This window comes from Saccopteryx bilineata, chromosome 4 (assembly GCF_036850765.1).
Source record: "Saccopteryx bilineata isolate mSacBil1 chromosome 4, mSacBil1_pri_phased_curated, whole genome shotgun sequence".
Lineage (NCBI taxonomy): Eukaryota > Metazoa > Chordata > Mammalia > Chiroptera > Emballonuridae > Saccopteryx > Saccopteryx bilineata.
In genome coordinates, this window is record NC_089493.1 from 77,220,681 (window position 1) to 77,242,745 (window position 22,065).

The window sequence follows — 22,065 nt, forward strand, 5'->3', positions numbered from 1 at the left end:
GTCTGTAATTCAATTTTCAGCAATGTCTATTCTGTTCCTTGCTTTTGTCTAATTTACTAGCTTCATTAATCTTCAACATTTTTGCCATAGTTCTGCAATCTTCTTTCTCTCATCGCGTTCTGTTGTTTTATCTCCTCTTTTTGAGTCTTATTTCACCAGATTAATGTTATTAACTCTCTCCAGCCTGACCAGGCGGTGGCGCAGTGGATAGAGCGTCAGACTGGGATGCGGAGGACACAGGTTTGAGACCCCAAGGTCGCCAGCTTGAGTGCAGGCTCATCTGGTTTGAGCAAAGCTCACCAGCTTGGACCCAAGGTCGCTGGCTCGAGCAAGGGGTTACTTGGTCTGCTGAAGGCCCACAGTCAAGGCACATATGAGAAAGCAATCAATGAACAACTAAGGTGTCGTAACAAAAAACTGATGATTGATGCTTCTCATCTCTCTACATTCCTGTCTGTCTGTCCCTCTTTCTGACTCTGTCTCTGTAAAAACAAAACAAAACAAAAAACCCTCTCTCCATAGCAGCACTGTCCAAAAGAACTAAGATGACAAAACTGTTATATATATGACCTGCTCAATATGGTATCCACCAACCATGTGTGACTATTAAGCACTTGAAATGTGCTTAAATGAAGAACTGAATTTTCTATTTTAATTAATTTAAATGTAAGTAGTCTCATATGATTAGTAGTAACTGTACTGAACAGTGCAGTTCTGGAGCAACTAAGGAGAATTTCCTTTCTTTCCTTAAGTTATGTTTTTCTTCTAGGTCTGTCTTTGGTACACTAGGTGGTTCCCTTTGTTGTTCTTGTGAGTGCCTAATTGCCACGTCATTTCATTTTCACCATGCTTGAATTGCTCAGTCCATACTATTGTAGTTGCTCTGATATAACATACTGACTCTTTCTCATAGTATCTGATACCATTTAATTTTTCTCAGAAAAGGACACTCTTTTCTGGAACCCAGAACAAAGAGAGAGACAGGAAGAGGGAGGTGGAGAGTTGGCTTTAGCTGAAACAGTATGATATATTTGTTGAAATTCCTAGTCTCTGAGATTTTGTTCATTACCTTCTACCAGGATTTGTACCATCAACTTGGCAGGGTTGGGAGGGTGGCTTATACCACTCCATGGACCAAGGAAATTTCCTTTGTAGAAAATTAGTCCTACTATTAACTTCCCTCACTCCCACTTTCTTCCCTATATTCTCCTATATCCCCCCAGCAGCCATTTCCTTATTCCTCACACGAAAAGATAAAGTCAAAATATAAACTCAGTGCACTTCTCTCTAGTTCTGAGAGTACAGGTAAAAATCTCAAAGTTTGGTCAATTCACTACTATGGATCTTGGGGGTGAGGCAGGGTAGAAGCCTTTTGCTCATTCTATGGGAAAATTCTAATCCTCCATTTTAAACTAAATACAGTGTGTCCGTAAAGTCATGGTGCACTTTTGACCGGTCACAGGAAAGCAACAAAAGACGATAGAAATGTGAAATCTGCACCAAATAAAAGGAAAACTCTCCCAGTTTCATACCAATCAGTGCAGTTCGATGTGGGCTCCATTTGTTGCCCTACACACATCCAAACGATAGTGAAGTTCTTGCCACATATGGGTAAGGACGTCTGGTGTAACAGAGTGAATAATGTCTGTGATTCTGTTTTAAGTGATTAATGTTGTTGATACGTTCAATGTACACATGTTGCTTCACATAACCCCAAAAGTAAAAGTCTAAGGGTGTCAGATCCGGGGATCGTGGTGGCCATGGCTTGACAGAACCCCTGCCTATCCACCGCCCGGGGAATGTTCTATCCAGAAACTCACGAACAATGGTAGCGTAGTGTGGAGGAGCGTCGTCCTGTTGAAAGATGACACCTTCTGGAAATTGTGGCACTGCATACAATTCCAATGTCAAGATAGGACTTTGCTCCGCGAAAAAAAATGGGCCTATCACCTTATCATACATCAGGCCACACCACACGTTCACTTTAGGGGTGTTACGTTCATACTCAACGTAAGCATGAGGATGTTCAGCAGTCCATATTTAGACATTATGGCGATGAACATGTCCACAGATATGGAAGGTCGCCTCATCGCTAAACACAATCTTCTGTAAAAATCTTGCATCATTGTTGATCTCATGAAGCATATCTGTAGCAAACACGCATCGTGTGGGTCTATTCGCCGGTTTGATAGCATGCAACAGCCACAATTTGTACCCCGTAAAACAAAGATGTTTAACACCTTATGAACTGTAGTCTTGCTTAGGTGTAATTGTCAAGCACACACATGCACAGATTTTTTAGGGCTCCTTAGGTAGCTATCCTGTATAGCTTCTACAGACTCGTCATGACTGATGGCCTACCAGAACGGGGTTTCTCCACCAAACTGCCGGTTTCCTTCAACTGCTTATCCCACCGAGTAATGTTATTCCTATGTGGTGGTGCTTCATTATAAACGCGTCAATATTCATGTTGCACTTTGGTCACAGATTCGAATTTAGCGAGCCACAGAACACACTTAACTTTCCTCTGTACCATCCACATCTTAACTGGCATGGCCGTGGGCTGCTCCGCTGTATACACGGTGTTACGTCATCATCTGCGCATGCGCACATGCTGCCACATCAACCTACAGAAACTGGGAGGGTCTTCCTTTTATTTGGTGCAGATTTCACATTTCTATCGTCTTTTGTTGCTTTCCTGTGACCGGTCAAGGAAATGACTTTATGGACACATTGTATATCTGGTTAAGAGTGATTCTAACTACTTTAAACCTAAATGAGCCCAGGACCAGATTGTTTTGAGCCTAGAAATGACTATCTGTGCACACAAGATTGGTATAGGAAAACTGAAGTACAAACAAACACCAGTTAAGAAAACTGGTAATCCCAAAATAGGAGATGAGGCCCTGGCCCAACATGGTGGCAGTAAGGATGGAAAGAAAGGGGTAAAAACATTAAAGGACTTTACTAGACATAAGGAATAAAGGGGACACCCAGATTACAACTCTTCAATGGATTCTTGGCTGCTTTTAGGATAAAAAACAAAATTCTTAAGAAAACTTACAAAGATCTACATCTGTCCTCTGCCCACCTCAACACAGCTTCCTATTCCATTCATCCCCTTTGTTCAATCCTTTGCTCTCTATGTTCCAGTCACACAAGCACTGTTTCAGGTCCTTGAATGTGTAAAGTAGGCACTCCCCTGCTTAAGGTCCTTGGCATGCTGTTCCTCTTGCCTGAAACATTCTACATAACTTACTCCTATTTAGCTTTCAAATCTCAGCTCAGTTCTTACTTCCTCAGGGAAGTCTTCCCTGATCCTCCAAATAGGCCAGTCCCCCTATTATGTGTTTCCATAATACTACTTTTCCTTCATGACATTAACCACAGTATATACCGTATGTCCCCATGTATAAGATGCACCCTTTTTCAAAAAACTTGAGGTCCAAAAACTGGGTGCATTTTATACATTGGTTGTAGTTTTTTTTTTACTTGCATTTCCAACTTTTGTGATCATTGTTGAAGACAGTGACTCATCATCAAACAGATGAGGACAAGTTTTGATAGTGATGGGAGTTGTATGAATTTTATGAATAAAACGAGTTCAATAACTTTACGTAATACATTTTTTCCCAAATTTCGGGCCCAAAATTAAGGTGCGTCTTATACATGGGGGAATATGGTAATCCACTTTTATCCACATGTAATTACATGAGTTGATAATTATTTCATTAATGCTGCTCTTGCTATTAAATTCTAAACTCTATGAGGACAGAAACAGTCTTTGCTCACAAATGTCTCCTGGGTGAGGAGTTACTAGAATAATACTTAGCACATAATACTCAATGGCTGTGTGGACGATGACTGAATAAATGATAACTTTTGGTCCTAGGTGAGACTACAAATCTGACAAAAAATTAAGAGAAAAATCCAAGAGAGTGAAGGGGCAAGTCAATGAGAAAAGAATTGTCTTTTCAACAAATAGTGTTGGGATGACTGGATATTTACACACAAAAAGATAAACTTGGGCCTGACCAGGCAGTGGGACAGTAGTTAGAGCATCAGACTGGGACGCAAAGGACTCAGGTTCGAAACCCTGAGGTCGCCAACTTGAGTGTGGGCTCATCTGGTTTGAGCAAGGCCCACCAGCTTGAGCCCAAAGTCACTGGCTTGAGCAAGGGGTCACTCGCTCTGCTCTAGCCTGCTGGCCAAGGCACATGTGAGAAAGCAATCAATGAACAACTAAGGCACCACGATGAAGAATTGATGCTTCTCACTCATCTTTCTCTCTCTTCCTGCCTATCTGTCCCTATCTGCCCCTCTGTCTCTATCACACACAAAAAAAGCATAATCCATAGAAAATATTTGATAAATTGGACTTCATCAAAATTCAAAACTTCTGCACTTCAAAAGATAGTATTAAGAAAATGAAAAGACAAGTCATAGACTGAGAGATTATCTGCAAATCACACATCTGTTCAAGGATTTATATTATATATAGTACATACAAAGAATTCTTACAATTCAGTAGGATAAACAACCTAATGAAAAATTGACAAAAGATTTTTTTTTTTATTAAGTGAGAGTTGAGGAGGCAGAAAGGCAGGCTCCTGCACGCGCCCCAACCGGAATCTATCCCACAAGCCCCCTACCTGGCAATGCTCTGCCTATCTGGGGCTGCTGCTCTGTTGCTCAGCAATAAATTTTTTAGCGCCTAAGGCAAGGCCATGGAGCCATCCTCAGCACCTAGAGCCAACTTGCTCAAAGCATTCGAGCCTGGTTGCAGGAGAGAGAGAGAAGAGGGGTGGAGAAGCAGATGGTTGCTGCTGTGTGCCCTGACCGAGAATCGAACCTGGGACTTCTACACTCCAAGCCAACACTCTACCGCTGAGCCAACCGGTCAGAGCAAAAATATTGACAAAAGATTTGAATAGTCCTTGGCAAATGCCTACCTAGATATTTCCTAGGTAGGAACGCCTCAGATGTTCAACCTCATTTTATCTATGGAGTAGCCCTTGTCTCCAAATGTCCTCTCCAACTTAGACAATCCTGGAAGGTTCTGGAGCAACCCCTTCATTCTGTGCATGACCCTAGGTGAACTAGAACTTTCCTCTGCCCTTTTTTTTTCTTTTTAACACCCCAAGCACACACCATATGGGGCTTCAGTTATTCGGTGGTTTTCTGCCTAAATTAGTAATCACCCACTGTGATTGAAAAGACGTGGGGCTTGCTTGAGTTTCTGATGTGTTTCCCTTGAGTTTCCATTTTCCGCCTCTGTGTGAATTTTAATATCATGAATTTTTAAGAAGGGTGATCTCAAAATAACTTTCAAATATCTGCCTAAGCAGGAATCCAAGGACGATGTTTAGGATAGGGGTTTGGTTTAGATTCATCTTTGAGCTGAGTCTTAATACGAACAAGTTCGTGGCTTATTTTTGTCTTTGGGGAGACCCACACTCCTTTCCTTAGTTAATAATAATAATAATTAATAATAATAATAATAATAATAAAAGATTTGAATAGTCATTTCACCCAAGACATCCAAATGGCATGAAAAGAAATGCAACATCATTTGTCACTAGAAAAACATAAATCCGGCCCTGGCCAGTTGGCTCAGTGGTAGAGCATCAGCCTGATATGTGGATGTCCTGGGTTTGATTCCTGGTCAGGGCACACAGGAGAAGTGCCCATCTGCTTCTCCACCCCTCCCCCTCTTGCTTCACCCTCTCTTCCCCTCCTACAGCCATGGCTCAAATGAAGCAAGTTGGCCCTGGGGTGCTGAGGATGGCTCCATGGCCTCTGCCTCAGGTGCTAAAAAATGGCTCTTGGATGCAACAGAGCAAGGGCCCCACATGGGCAGAGCATCACCCCCTAGTGGACTTGTCAGTTGGATCCTGGTTGGGGCACATGTGAGTATCTGTCTCTGCCTCCCCTCTTCTCACTAAATAAAAAAGAAAAGAAAAATGCAAATCAAAACCACAATGAAGCCCTGGCCGGTTGGCTCAGCGGTAGAGCGTCGGCCTAGCGTGCGGAGGACCCGGGTTCGATTCCCGGCCAGGGCACACAGGAGAAGCGCTCATTTGCTTCTCCACCCCTCCGCCGAGCTTTCCTCTCTGTCTCTCCCTTCCCCTCCCGCAGCCAAGGCTCCATTGGAGCAAAGATGGCCCGGGCGCTGGGGATGGCTCTGTGGCCTCTGCCTCAGGAGCTAGAGTGGCTCTGGTCGCAACATGGCGACGCCCAGGATGGGCAGAGCATCGCCCCCAGGTGGGCAGAGCGTTGCCCCTGGTGGGCGTGCCGGGTGGATCCCGGTCGGGCGCATGCGGGAGTCTGTCTGACTGTCTCTCCCTGTTTCCAGCTTCAGAAAAATGAAAAAAAAAAAAAAAAACCACAATGAGATACCACTTCATAACCACCAGAAAGGCTGTAACAGAAAAGGCAAGAAATAAAAAATGTTGGTGAGCATATGGAGAAACTAGAACACTTAATACATCGCTAGTAGGAATATAAAATAATGCAACTAGTTTAGAAAGCAGTTCGGCAATTTCTCAAAATGTTAAACAGTTACCTACTATATGACTGAGCAATTCTAACAAATGTTCATAGCAGCATTATTCAGAATAGTCAAAAAGTGGAAACAACTTAAATGTCTATCAAATGACAAATGAATAAACAAAATATAGTATAGTCAAACAATGAAGTACTACTCAGCAATAAAAATGAACCAAGTGCTGATATATGCTATACCATAGATGAACCTTGAAAACATTATGCTAATAGAAAGAAGCCAACATAAAAGACCACACATTGTATGATTCTATTCACATGAAATGTCCAAAAAGGGCAAATTTGTGGAGACCTGCCTGGGGATAAGGGTAGAAACAGGAATTAAATGGAACTAATCATAAGGAATTATATACAAATGATGAAAACGTTCTGAAACTGGCTTATGGTGATAGTTCCACAATTCAGTAAACTTATTAAAAATTGATTTGTACATTTAAAACATGTGATTTTATATGCAAATTATACCTCAATGAAGTTTTTTGGGTTTTTTATAACTAGAAGAGTTGGGAGATGAACACAGGATAGCCAGCCAAGATACTGGTTTCTGACTTGTTCAGTCTGTTAATGAGATAGCTGAGTGTCCTGGAAAATTGGAAGGTCGATATTGGTATTGGACTACAGAGACCTAATAAATATAGATTTTCTCAGTTTCCAGAAAAGACATGACAAAGACTTTTCTGTATGTTTAACTGCATGATTAACTTACCCATGAAAAGATCTTTAGTTGATTATGCTAATTATTTTTCCTTTCCAAGTTCTTCAACAAATAGCCTTGACTCATTCCTTCCACTTCTTCCACCACCCCATACCTTTTTTATCTCAAGTGTGTGCTCCTTCCTCACCTCAATGTTAAGGCTATTTTCTCAACTCGCTAATGGTACCTTATTTAAAGATAAAACAATGACCTTTTCTCTATTCCCATCCTTTTTAACCTCCCTTCAAGAAGCCCTGCCAAACTCTTATCTTTAAAACTCATTCTTAGTTTCTACAACCTTATACTATTTCTATTCCTCTTCCCACTTCTCTGCTTCAGTTTTCTTTACCAAATCTTTTCACCAACTATCCCCACTCACATCTTATCAAAATAAGGGAGACCCTATGCTCCCCAAAAAAGAGAAAATTTGGCTATTTCTTCTTCTCATTTACAAAATTTATTTATTAACCCCAGCCAGGTTTAATTCACTACAGTTTCTTCATCTTCATTAACCCTTTTGAGTAGTAAGTTTTTTTCATGCTCACTGATCCCCTAGGAGTGAGGTTTTTTTTCAAAAAATGAAATTAGTTCCAATTACAGGTTTATTAATTTAAAATCATGTTTGTTTGATAACCAATTTATGGAAACAAGAAGGATATACATTTTTAATGTTGCCTTACATATTTTTAAAATACAACTTTTTGTATTATCATACTCTGGATGGTCAGGAGGCACGAGAACATACATGAACATTCGTACTACTCAAAGAGTTAATTGTCCTATGGCATTTTACAGGTCTTTGCTCTACGTCCTCAATTAGAAAATAAATCCAGAGAACATTAACTTGGCTTTTGTCAATTATGTAACCACTGAAAGCAATCAATGTAGAATTTTATGTACAATGAATGGAATTAAGTATCTGTCTGACTCATCAAAAAATGACTAGGATCATCCTAAGTAGATACCAGGGAAGATATTTTGATCTAGCACAGAAATTGTATTTCAAACATAATTAGAAAAATAAGAACTTTGTATGATCTTTTTATATATACATTTAAAGTTGTAATAAAGTTTACTAGCAGTTAATTTATGGCCAGATGACTAATGATATTCAAGCTAACAATGCTAAAGTTCTATAAAGCAAATTTAAAATCCTCCAGATTTCTAAAATTTGAAGTCACAAAGCACAAAATCATAAATAAATTACACCTATAAACATTTGGCTCTATGCTAATTTCTTGCAGACTATTTGCTTCAGTTAAACTTTAATATCTTTAAAAAATTAATAACTTACCAAATCCCAAAGTCCAATTTGCCCATATTTGAACCCTGCTGCCACCAAAGTCATTTCTGATGGATGAAGAGCCATAGAGAATATTGAACCTTTGGTAACTTTACAAACAGTATCTTCACTAATGACCATACTTCCTAAATTGGCTTTGTAGCTGAGAAAATTAAAAAGTTACATTTTAGAAGTAAAACCAGATTTAATTGACAAAATAAGTAAAAGATGACTCAAAAAAGAAAAATCACAACTGGTAAATAAATGTGGAAAAACATTCAACCTCCTGGCAACCAAAGAAATCAAAGCAAATAATTAAGTAGCATTTTCATTTATAAAAGCTAGTAGGCAGCCCTGGCCGGATGGCTCAGTGGTAGAGCACTGGCCCAGTGTGTGGAAATGCCGAGTTTGATTCCCAGCCAGGTCACACAGGAGAAGCGCCCATCTGCTTCTCCTACCTTCCCCCTCTCCTTTCTCTCTATCTCTCTCTTCCCCTTCTGTAGCCAAGGCTCCACTGGAGCAAAGTTGGCCAAGGCGCTGAGGATGGCTCCATAGCCAATGCCTCATGTGCTAGAATGACTCCAGTTGCAAAGGAGTAACACCCCAGATGAGCAGAGTATCACCCCCTATTGGGCTTGCAGGGTGGATCCCAGTTGGGTGCATGCGGGAGTCTGTCTGCCTCCCTACTTCTCACTTCAGAAAAAAAGAAAAGCTAGTAGGCTACAGTTAAACATCCCCTTTCATATATATTGCTAGTGGCAGAGTAAATTTATGTAAGATTTTCAGAAGAGGCCCTGCCTGGTGGTTCAGTGAATAGAGCATCATCCCAGCACACCAATTTCACAAGTTCAATCCCCAGTCAGGGCACATATGATAAGCAATCAATAAATGCACAAGTAAAAAGAACTAAATGGAACAAGTTGATGCTTTTCTCTTTCTCTCCCCCTCTTCCCCTCTCTGTTTCTCAAATCAATGAGGTAAATATTTTTAATTAAAAATATTTTTCAGAGAAAAAAAAACTTTGGAAACCAATTAAGCAATATGTACTAAAAGCGGCCCTGGTCAGTTGGCTCAGCGGTAGAGCGTCGGCCTGGCGTGCGGGGGACCCAGGTTCAATTCCCGGCCCGGGCACACAGGGGATGCGCCCATTTGCTTCTCCACCCCCCCCTCCTTCCTCTCTGTCTCTCTCTTCCCCTCTCGCAGCCGAAGCTCCATTGGAGCAAAGATGGCCCGGGCGCTGGGGATGGCTCCTTGGCCTCTGCCCCAGTCGCTAGAGTGGCTCTGGTCATGGCAGAGCGACGCCCTGGAGGGGCAGAGCATTGCCCCCTGGTGGGCGTGCCGGGTGGATCCCGGTCGGGCGCATGTGGGAGTCTGTCTGACTGTCTCTCCCCGTTTCCAGCTTCAGAAAAATACAAAAAATATATATATATTTATGTACTAAAAGCCATTAACATGTCCTTAGTAATCTACTATCATACCTACATATATACTTCAACAAACACATGCACACATACAAGCACACAAAATTAAATGGAAAACAACTCCAAACACCAAGGGCGTAAGGGGAGGTTAAGTAAATTATATCTACTGAATAAAATATTATGCAATTATTCAATAAATTTAAAGAGAATATACAACCACAATGTTAATGGAAAAGCATAATGCAAAATTACATAAATACGAGAAAAGAGTAAAAAATGTTTGTGAACTCATTCATTCATTCATTAAACACTAAATGAATAAATACTATGTGCCAGACACTATTCTGGAAACTGAGACAAAACCGCTGCATTCATGAAGCTTATACCTTAGGGCAGTGGTCCCCAACCTTTTTTGGGCCACGGACCGGTTTAATGTCAGAAAATATTTTCACGGACTGGCCTTTAGGGTGGGTCGGATAAATGTATCATGTGACCAAGACAAGCGTCAAGAGTGAGATTAGACGGATGTAACAGAGGGTATCTGGTCTTTTTTTTTTTTTTTTTTTAATTTAATTTAATTTAATTTATTTACAGGGACAGAGAGAGAGTCAGAGAGAGGGACAGATAGGGACAGACAGACAGGAACGGAGAGAGATGAGAAGCATCAATCATCAGTTTTTCGTTGCGACACCTTAGTTGTTCATTGATTGCTTTCTCATATGTGCCTTGACCTCGGGCCTTCAGCAGACTGAGGAACTCCTTGCTGGAGCCAGTGACCTTGGGTCCAAGCTCAAGCCAGATGAGCCCGCGCTCAAGCTGGTGACCTCGGGGTCTCGAACCTGGGTCCTTCCGCATCCTAGTCTGACGCTCTATCCACTATGCCACCGCCTGGTCAGGCGAATCTGGTCATTTTTAAAAATAAAACATCATTCAGACTTAAATATAAATAAAACAAAAATAATGTAAGTTATTTATTCTTTCTCTGCGGACCGGAACCAAATGGCCCACAGACTGGTACTAGTCCGCAGCCCGGGGGTTGGGGACTACTGCCCTAGGGGTACTGCATATCACAATACTAAAGGAAACAACCAAAAACAACAGTTGTTAGGGTAGAAATATTATGGGTAAGTTTTTCACCTCATTTTCAAAATTTTCTGTTTTATTGTCTTTATCATTTAAAAAGCTCAGAAAATGTAAATAAAGGCAAAGAATTTAACTCACCTTTTAATGCTAGATAACTTCTCACTGTTCTTAGTACTGGTCTAAAACAATGGGAGAGACCAAAGTACTAAGTTAATATATATTCTGAAATTTCATTAACAAATGATTCTAAAAGCTTATATAAGCCCTTCCAACTGATACCTTCTTCACTTCTGCCCAAGTCTGTAGAACTCCTTTAAATAGTTCACTGTTATCATCTCGATTTTCAGGATTCATTTCTAAAGGTCCAGGAGGTAACAAAGGCTGTTTAAAAAAAAAATTATTTTTAATAAAAAAAACAGATAAAGCAGTTGATTGTTGCCCTGCCCTAGAATGTAGGCTTGAGGTTTTTCATTACTTTACCTTCAATACCAATAATAGGACTGACTCATAATTAGCATTCAAAAAGAGTTGTTCAATGAATGCCACATATCCTGTAAGTAATAAAATGTATTATCTCATTTAAACCTCTCAGTAATCCAGTGAATGAGATATCACATTTTAAGAGAACTGGAATGAAATTTATAGAAGTTAACTCATCCAAAGTTACATTATCAATAACTAGAGTTGCCAAAAACTGATTTAGATAGTTCAATTTTTTACTAATCAAAATTATTCTATGCCAGGGCTTTACATTTATTTAATTTATTAATTTTTCTTTTTTAGAGAGAGAGGAAAGGAGAAACCGAGAAACATCAATTTGTTGTTACACTTATTTATGCATTCATTGGTGATTCTTTTTTTTTTTTTAAGTAAGTTTATTTATTTATTTATTTTTTTTTTCTTTACAGGGACAGAGAAAGAGTCAGAGAGAGGGATAGATAGGAACAGACAGACAGGAATGGAGAGAGATGAGAAGCATCAATCATCAGTTTTTCGTTGCAACACCTTAGTTGTTCATTGATTGCTTTCTCATATGTGCCTTGATCGCGGGCCTTCAGCAGACCGAGTAACTGGGTCTAAGCTGGTGAGCGTTTTTATTTTGCTCAAGCCAGATGAGCCCATGCTCTAGCTGGCAACCTCAGGGTCTCGAACCTGGGTCCTCAGCATCCCAGTCCAACGCTTTATCCACTGCGTCACCACCTGTCAGGCTTATTGATGATTCTTATACGTGCCCTGACCAGGGATCAAACCCACAACCTTAACATATTGGGATGACGCTCTAACCAGCTAAACTATCTAGTCAAGGCTTTATGCCAGTGTTTTTATGTTTGTTTGTTTTTGAGAGCTTGGTTGCAAGCATGAACCCAGATGGGCAGAGCATTGACCCCAAACAGAGGTTGCCACAAGGATCTTAGTGGGGTACATGCTGGAGTCTATCTACCATCCTCTCACTTGGAAAAGGAAAAAAAAATTCTTGTGATTTCCCAGTTCTTCGTTGTGGTACCTTAGTTGTTCACTGATTGCTTTTCATATGTGACATGGAAGAGCTCCAGCTGAGCCAGTGACTCCTTGCTCAAGCCAGCGACCTTGGACTCAAGCCAGTCACCTTGGGCTTCAAGCCAGCAACCTTTAGGCTCAAGCCAGCAACCATGGGGTCATGTCTATGATCCCACACTCAGCTGATGAGCCTGTGCTCAAGACAGCGACACTGGGGCTTCGAACCCGGGTCCTCTGTGTCCTAGTCCGATGCTCTATCTACCGCGCCACTGCCTAGACAAGCTATGCCAGTGTTTTTTTAAATCAGAGGTTATAACACATGGTCGTGAAATCACTTGAAACATACCAGCAATGTGTTTTAGCTAATGAGAAAAGAATAGAATAGAAAATACAAAAGTGCTTCACATCTAGTTACAGAATCATTTCACAAGTTTTGTTTTAGTTGTGTGTGTGTGCATGTGTATGTGTAATGAGTTCAACGTAAATATATTTCTTTTTTTTTATTTTATTTATTCATTTTAGAAAGGAGAGAGAGAGGGAGTGAGAGAGAGAGATAGAGAGAGAAGAGGGGGGGAGCAGGAAGCATCAACTCCCATATGTGCCTTGACCAGGCAAGCCCAGGGTTTCGAACCGGCGACCTCAGCATTTCCAGGTCGACGCTTTATCCACTGCACCACCACAGGTCAGGCCATAAATATATTTATCATGGATGGAGGCTTCAAAACACTCTGAAAGATTCTCTTCCCAAAGCACCTTAATTTGCAATTAGCTTTCAAAGTTCCAGCCTAATTAGTGCTATCTTCTAATTTATAACTAAGCACTTAGATGTAAAGTATTAAAAAAGGTAGGTGCTCTTGAATAAAAAATATAATTATAATCTTATTTAGACAATAACTTTTATAAATAAGACCCTTTCTACTCTCTGAGAATATAAAATTAAATTATAGGCAGTCCCCAGATTACGAATGAGATAGGTTTTGTAGCTTTGAAACCATTTAAGTATTTATATGCACAAAAAGGTAAAAATAAATACTATGTTAAGACAAACATCTAATTTACATTTAATAGGTAAATGTACCTGTTCCAACTTATATACAAATTCAACTTTAGAATAAACCTATAGATCCTATCTTGTTCGTAACCTGGGGATTGCCTATAAAGCAAAAAACCCCCACACCTGACCAGTGGTGGCACAATGAATAGAGCTTCGGTCAAAGACACGAAGGTCTCAGGTTCCAAATCCCATGGATGCTGGCTTGAGCGCGGGCTCATCTGCTGGAGTACAGGCTTACCAACTTGAGCATGCGATCATTAACATGATCCTACGGTCACTGGCATAAGCCCAACATTGCTGGCTTGAGCAAAGAGTCACTGGCTCAGCTTGAACCCCCCCCCCCAGGTCAAGGCACATATAAGAAGCAATAGATGGCCCTGGCCGGTTGGCTCAGTGGTGGTGGAGCGTCGGCCTGGCGTGCAGGAGTCCGGGGTTCAATTCACAGCCAGGGCACACAGGAGAGGCGCCCATCTGCTTCTCCACCTCTCCCCCTCTCCTTCCTCTTCCCCTCCCAGCGGGGTTCTATTGGAGCAAAGTTGACCCAGACGCTGAGGATGGCTCTGTGGCCTCTGCCTCAGGCGCTGGAGTGGCTCTGGTTGCAACAGAGCGACGCACCAGATGGGCAGAGCATCGCCCCCTGGTGGGCGTGCCAGGTGGATCCCGGTGAGGCACAGGTGGGAGTCTGTCTGACTGCCTCCCCCGTTTCCGACTTCAGAGGGATGCAAAAAGAAAAAAAAAAAAAGCAGCAATAAATGAACAACTGACGTACCGCAACTTCTCATCTCTCTCCTTTCATGTTTGACTGTCTCTCTCCCGTAAAAAAAAATCACTATAAACAATTTTTTACTATTGACAAGTTGGTGGCGCAGTGGATAGAGCATTGGACTGGGATGCAGAGCACCCAGGTTCAAAACCCCAAGGTCACTGGCTTGAGCACCAGCTCACCAACTTGAGTGCAAGGTTACTGGCTTAAGCGTGGGATCATAGATATGACCCCATGGTCACTAGCTTGAGCCCAAAGGTTGCTGGCTTGAAGCCCAAGGTCACTGACTTGAAGTCCAAGGTTACTGGCTTGAGCAAGGGGTCACTTGCACTGCTATAACCCCCCCCCCAAACCTCCTCATCAAGGCACATATGAAAAAGCAATCAATGAACAACAAAGGTGCCACAACAAAGAATTGATACTTCTCATCTCTCTCCCTTCCTGTCTGTCTGTCCCTATCTGTCCCTTTCTCTGTCTCTCTAGCTAAAAAATTAATTAAAAAAATGGGGAAACCAGGACTCAAAAAGGCTAAGTAATGTACCACAATTGCACAGCAGGTAAACCTACAGAAATAGAGAATACATCCCAGTCTTAATAACTTAGAAACCTTACTCATTAAACTAGCAATTTTCAACCTTTTTCCTTTCATTGCACACATAAACTAATTACTAAAATTCTGTGGAACACCAAACAATTGGCTGTTGCAATTATTCTGACAATCTAAGGGAAAAGAAATCAGTGCCCCTGACTAGTTAGGTTTTACATTTTAAAAATTCTTGTGATGGCCCTGGCTGGTTGGCTCAGGGGTAGAGCATCGGCCAAGCATGTGGATGTCCTTGGTTCAATTCTTGGTCAAGGCACATAGGAAAGATGACCATGTACTTCTCCACCCTTCCTCCTCCCTTCTCTCTCTCTCTCTCTTCCCCTCCCATCGCCATGTCTAGATTGATTTTAGTGCATCAGCCCCAGGTGCTGAGGATGGCTCTGTAGAGCCTGTGCCTCAGGCGCTAAAAATAGCTTGGTTCCGAGCATGAACCCAGATGGATAGAGCATTGACCCCAAACGGTGGTTGCCACGAGGATCTTGGTGGGGTGCCTGCTGCAGTCTATCTACCTTCCTCTCACTTGGAAAAGGAAAAAAAATTCTTGCAGTACCCCAGTTAAAAAACACTGCATTAGGCCCTGGCCTGTTGGCTCAGTTAATGGAGCATCAACCCAGCTCCCCAGTTTGATCCCCAGTCAGGTCACACATGAGAAGCATCCATCTGCTTCTCTTTTCCTCACTCTCCTTCTCTCTCTTTTCCCCTATCACAGCCAGTGGCTCAGTTGGTTCAAGCGTGTCCCAGGGCACTGAGAATAGCTTGGTTGGTCCAAGCATTGGCCTCAGGTGCTGAGGATAGCTCAACTGATTCGAGCCTCATCCCCAGAAGAGGGTTGCTGGGTAGATCCTGGTCAAGTACCGCTATCTCCTCTCCTCTTAAAACAAAACAAAAAAGCACTATATTAAACCATACAACTATCAAGTATTAAATTAATAAAGTACAAATTAAACATATGATGACCTTTCAGTCTAGTTTTAAACTTCAAAATTTTCAGTATTTTATTGAGTTAATATATTGTATTTGCACTGTTTCTTACTTCTTTATCTGCTTCCACTACTGTTGGCAGGGCTGGGACTTTTGATAATGAAAATTCTGAAGGATCTACATTTAGTAATCGCAATGACCTTCTACATCCAATCCCATTTTCTCTCTTCTTAGGCTTCTTTCTAAAAGAATGGGGAAAAAACTCATGTTATATTCATAAAACAGTTATGTGTATTTACTAATATTAAGGAAATAACTTCTAGGAATGTATCTCATGGAAATTAGTCATACATTGCAAAGCTGTATATACATACATGGCTATACTGATTTTAAGTAAAAGTGTGGACACATCATAAATGTTCATCATGGGGAGATAAATGTTAAATAAATTATGACATACATAACTAATAGAAAAATTTGCAGCCATAAAAAGAAATGAGACTGCATGATGATATAAAATGAAGTCATAAGCAAAAACAAGGTCCGATACATATTAAGTATGCTTCTATTTATTTTTTACAAAAAGGTTACACATATACATATATTGGTGCCGAGATTACCTATGGAAGAATATACATAAAACTATTAAGTGTGGTTTCCTCTAGGGAGAAGGCCTGGAGAACTAAAGTCTAGAATGGGAGAGAGACTTAAATGTTTCATTGTATTCCCCTCCAAATAGTTTACTTTTTAAAAATCATACACATATGTACCCTACTTTTTTATGTACTTTTTATTTTAAAGTAGTTCAAAACTTCCAGTTTCCTACCTCACATGTAGAGAACTTGAAAGTCACCATTCTGTTTCATCAAGTAAAAAGCTGAAAAAATCAGCAACTTTTCTAAATCCATAAGAGTGACAGAGACAGAGTGAAAACCACTGATCCCAATACTGGAGAGCCATACAGGCAAATATAGGAGTCATTGGCTTATTGGAACGGACTCAGGAACGAAAACCACCATAGAAAACCTAAACTATAATTAACCAACTGCTGAAGGCTCAGTGTGGACAAGTCTGAGATTTAAAACTCCAGGATTAGCCTAGCTGGTTGGCTTAGTGGAAGAGTGCCGGCCCAGCATATGGAAGTCCCAGGTTCAATTCCCAATCAGGGCACACAAGAGAAGCAACCATCTGCTTCTCCACTCCCTCTTCCCTCCTACAGCCACGGCTCCAATGATCCAAGCAAGCTGGCCCCAGGTGCTGAGGATGACTCCATGGCCTCACCTCAGGTGCTGAAATAGCTCGGTTGCTGAGAAATGGAGCAGCAGCCCTAGATGGACAGAGCATCACCATGCAGGAGGCTTGCTGGGTGGATCCTGGTCAGGGGGTATACAGGTCACTGCCTCCCTAACTCTTGCTTAACAACAACAACAACAACAAAAAACAACCAACCCCCCCCCCAAAAAAAAGACAAAAAACTCCAGGATCATCTACATAAAACACTTCTTTCTCTCACTCTCTCTCTGCTCTTTAAAATGAATAAATAAAATCTAAAGAAAAGAAAAATCTAGCCAATCTTAAAAGGCTGCATACTGTATGATCCCAAATATTTGACACTCCAAAAGGGAAAACTACACAATAAAAAGATCCCTGATGGTCCTGGCCGGTTGGCTAAGTGGTAGAGGCATCAGTCTGGCATGTGGAAGTCCTAGGTTCGATTCCCAGTCAGGGCACACAAGAGAAGCACCCATCTGCTTCTCCAGCCCTCCCCCTCTCGATTATCTTTCTTTCTTCTCCTCCCCTCCTAGAGCCATGGCTTGATTAGAGAGAGTTGGCCTTAGGCACTGAGGATGGCTCCATGACCTTCGCTAAAAAGTAAAGCCACTCCATGGTGCTATAAAATGGCTCCAGTTGCAGCAGCGCAAGGGCCCCAGATGGGAAGAGCATCGCCCCCTAGAGGGCTTGCTGGATGGATCCAGGTAGGGGCGCATGCTGAAGTCTGTCTCTCTGCTTACCCTCCTCTCACTAAATTAAAAATAAAAAAAGATAACTGATGCCTGACCAGGTGGTGGCGCAGCAGAGAGAGCATCGGACTGGGACGCACAGGACTCAGGTTCAAAACCCCAAGGTTGCCAGCTTGAGCACAGGCTCATCAGGCTTGAGCACGGGGTTGCTGGCTTGAGCTTGGGATCATAGACATGACCCCATGGTCGTTGGCTTAAACCCAAAGGTCGACGGCTTAAAGCCCAAGTTAGCTGGCTTGAGCAAGGGGTAACTGACTTGATTGTAGCCATCCCGTCCGTCAAGGGACATATAAGAAAGCAATCAAGGCCCTAGCCTGTTAGCTCAGCAGTACAGCATCTGCCCAGCGTGTGGAAGTCCCGGGTTCGATTCCTGGCCAGGGCACACAGGATAAGCACCCATCTGCTTCTTCAACCTTCCCCCTCTTCTTTCTCTCTGTATCTCTCTTCCTCTACCGCAGCCAAGGCTCCTTTGTAGCAAAGTTGGCCCAAGATCTGAGGATGGCTCCATGGCCTCTGCCCTCGGCACTAGAATGGCTCCGGTTGCAGCAGAGCAACGCCCCAGATGGGCCGAGCATCGCCCCCTGGTGGGCATGCTGGGTGGATCCAGTCGGGGGCATGCAGGAGTCTGTATCTCTGCCTCCACCCACCCCGCTTTTCACTTCGGAAAAATACAAAAAAAAAAAAAAGTGACATAGTGCCACATATTAAAAATAAGAAAGCAATCAGCCTGACCAGGTGGTGGCACAGTGAATAGAGCGTCGGACTGGGATGCAGAGGACCCAGATTCAAGACCCCAAGGTCGCCAGCTTGACCATTGGCTCATCTGGTTTGAGCAAAGCGCACCACCTTGAACCCAAGGTCGCTGGCTCGAGCAAGGGGTCACTCGGTCTGCTGTAGCCCCACGGTCAAGGCACATGTGAGAAAGCAATCAGTGAACTAAGGTGTTGCAACGAAAAACTAATGATAGATGCTTTTCATCTCTCTCCGTTCCTGTCTGTCTGTCTCTATCTATCCCTCTCTCTGACTCTCTGTCTCTGTAAAAAAAAAAAAAAAAAAAAAGAAAAGAAAAGAAAGCAATCAATGAACAACAAAGGTGCTGCAACAAAGAATTGATGCTTCTCATCTCTCTCCCTTCCTGTCTATCTGGCTCTGTCTGGCCATGTCTCTTTCTCTCACTTTAAAAAAAAAGAAAAATGTAGAAGAATAGTTTTCTAAGCAAAAATAAGAATAATTTAGTGAAAATAAAGATTTCCTTCCATTAGCAGCAACAGTATGATATATATGGCCCTGGCTGGTTGGCTCAGATGTAGAGCGTCGGCCTGGCGTGCAGAAGTCCCGGGTTCGATTCCCGGCCAGGGCACACAGGAGAGGCGCCCATCTGCTTCTCCACCCCTCCCTATCTCCTTCCTCTCTGTCTCGCTCTTCCCCTCCCACAGCCGAGGCTCCATTGGAGCAAAGATGGCCCGGGCGCTGGGGATGGCTCCTTGGCCTCTGCCCCAAGTGCTGGAGTGGCTCTGGTCGCAACAGAGCGACGCCCCAGAGGGGCAGAGCATCGCCCCCTGGTGGGCAGAGCATCGCCCCCTGGTGGGCGTGCCAGGTGGATCCCGGTCGGGCACATGTGGGAGTCTGTCTGACTGTCTCTCCCCGATTCTAGCTTCAGAAAAATACAAACAAAAAAAAACACAAACAAAAAAAACCAGTATGAAATATAAATAAAATTCAGCTCTTAAGATACTATTTCCTCTATATTCCTTTGATGAAGATGAGTTAATAAAAGATAGTATTTCATCATGAATCTTATAAGAATTAAGAATAAGGAGAAGACAAGATGGCGCTGGAGTAGGTGGACGTACCAACTTCCACCTCTCAGAACCAAAATGGATTACAAACTAATTTTAAGAACCATCATCTGGAAAAACCAACTTTAGACTAAACTAAGAGGACTCTTCAACCAAGGAACTCTGAAGAAGCCACACTGAGACTGGTAGGAAAAGCGGAAATGCAGAGAGGGCTGCCCAGCTCCCCGGAGCGAACGGCAGCTGGGAGAGACTCAAGTGGCAGGAAGTGAGTTTAGCAGAGTGAGGAGGGTCCTGAGTCCCAGGAACAAAGCCCCAGCCTGCAGCCCCAGAGCCTAGAAGAGGTGTATGAACAGTATTTAGCTGGGAAAAAGACAGAATACTGTCTGTGAGAAAGAGACTGATTTCTCAGACCCAGGATTCTTCTTAAAGGGACCGCTCAGAACACCTCTCTCACAACAACTCTCCTGGGGCTCCAGGGGACGGGGAGAGAGGAGAGGTCCGGAGTAGTAGAAAAAAAGTGTAATCTAGGAGGCTCAGGGAGAAACATTTTGAGAGACAGCCACCCTAACCTCTGGGATGAGTCACTCCCCAAATCTGAAGTGAATACTTCCCCTGGAAACAGCAATACCAGCAAAGGGAAGCAGGACAGCAGCCAAACATGCTCTCCCGTGGCACTCAGAGCAGAGTCACTTAGAAGGAGGGATCTTTTGGGACTACAGTAGTGAGTGTTAGGGTCTGAGTGCACCCACACCCACACGGCTGAGGGCTTCCCCGAGGGCGGGCGGCAGCAGGACGCAGAACCGCTGTTCTGTTGGCAATGGGGGAAGCCAGCTGGCCACCACTGAGGCCCAGGTGTGAGCTCAGTCTTGCCTGGCTGGGGAGGAGGGAACGTGCAAAAGTGGTCAAGCCTAGCTGCGGGCCACCTGCAATCCAGCCTGCGAGGGAACGGCAGGAACACCGGAAAAGGCGGAGATCCACCCTTGAGCAAGGGCGCAGGAGCACAGCCTTGCCCCACCCGTGGAACCGAGGCTTGTGGCCTGACTTGGGAGCTGGCTCCTCCCGTGGGGGTGGAGCCAAAAACCCAGAACAGGCGGAGTCCCGCTACTGAGTGTAGGCACGCAGTCCCGCCCGGCCTGTGCAGCCAAGGCTAGCAGCTGTCCCATGAGCGGGCTCCTCCTGCAAGGGCAGGGCAAAAGCCTGGAATCAGGTGGAGACCCACAGCTGAGCAAAGGTGCTCACCCCTGCCCTCAGGGCCAAGCATAACGCCACCCATGGGGGAGGGACGAAGGCCAAGGCTACCGAGGCTTGTACATCCGAGCACGCAATCACAGCCACTCCCGTGAAGAAGAGGCGGAATCCACAGCAACAGTCCCAGTGGGCACGCACCGGCAACGCCCATACCCAAATGCCCTAGGCAGCAACAGCAGAGGGCATGGCAGGCCTGCAGACAGACCACACCTAGGGAACATAGAAGCCACACCCAGTGGACTCCAGTGGCCAAAATCTTCTTTTACACAGACAAAATGAGAGGGCAGAGAAATGCAACACAAATGAATCAAAAGAAATCCCCAGAAAACGACCTGAATGAGTCAGATATAACCAAATTACCAGAAGCAGAGTTTAAAATAATGATTGTTAGGATGCTCAAAGATATTAGAACAATAGATGGTCATTACGAACATCTAAATAAAAAGATAGCAAATATAAAAAAGGACATTGAAATAATAAAAAAAATTAGTCAGAAATGACAAATACAATATCAGAATGAAGAACACAATGGAAGGAATTAAAAGCAGGATGGATGAAGCTGAGAATCGAATCAGCAAGTTAGAGGACACGATAAATAAAGGCACGGAAGCAGAGCAGAATAAAGAAAAGAGACTCAAAAAGTTTGAGGAAACTCTAAGAGAGCTCTGTGACAACATGAAGAGAAATAACATCCACATCATAGAGGTTCCTGAAGAACAAAAGAAAGAACAAGGGATAGAGACTTTGTTCAAGCATATCATAGCTGAAAACTTCCCTCAATTAAGGCAGGAAAATATCTCACAAGTTCAAGAAGCACAGTTAACTCCATTAAAGAACTCCATTAAAGAACTTCCACCAAAGAAATCAACACCAAGACACATCATAATTTAAATACCAAAGCTAAATGATAAAGAGAAAATATTAAAAGTTGCTAGAGAAAAAAAGACTATCACCTACAAAGAAGCCCCCATAAGGATGACTTCTGACTTCTCAACAGAAACACCTGAGGCCAGAAGGGAATAGCAAGAAATATTCAAAGTAATGCAGAACAAGAGCCTACAACCAAGACTACTTTATCCAGCAAGGCTATCATTTAAATTTGAAGGAGAAATAA

At 42.9% G+C, this 22,065-nt stretch overlaps 1 protein-coding gene across 1 annotated transcript in view; it reads right to left on the bottom strand.

Annotated features, from left to right (window-relative positions):
• WDR76 (WD repeat domain 76) overlaps positions 1–22,065 on the bottom strand; it is a 61,329-nt gene that overhangs the window by 21,907 nt on the left and 17,357 nt on the right. Inside the window, exons 4-7 of the mRNA XM_066276653.1 lie at positions 15,996–16,125; positions 11,324–11,425; positions 11,183–11,223; positions 8,553–8,703 (exon numbers count right to left, since the gene is read on the bottom strand). Coding sequence (XP_066132750.1) covers positions 8,553–8,703; positions 11,183–11,223; positions 11,324–11,425; positions 15,996–16,125 — 424 coding nt within the window. The remainder of the gene's footprint in view (positions 1–8,552; positions 8,704–11,182; positions 11,224–11,323; positions 11,426–15,995; positions 16,126–22,065) is intronic.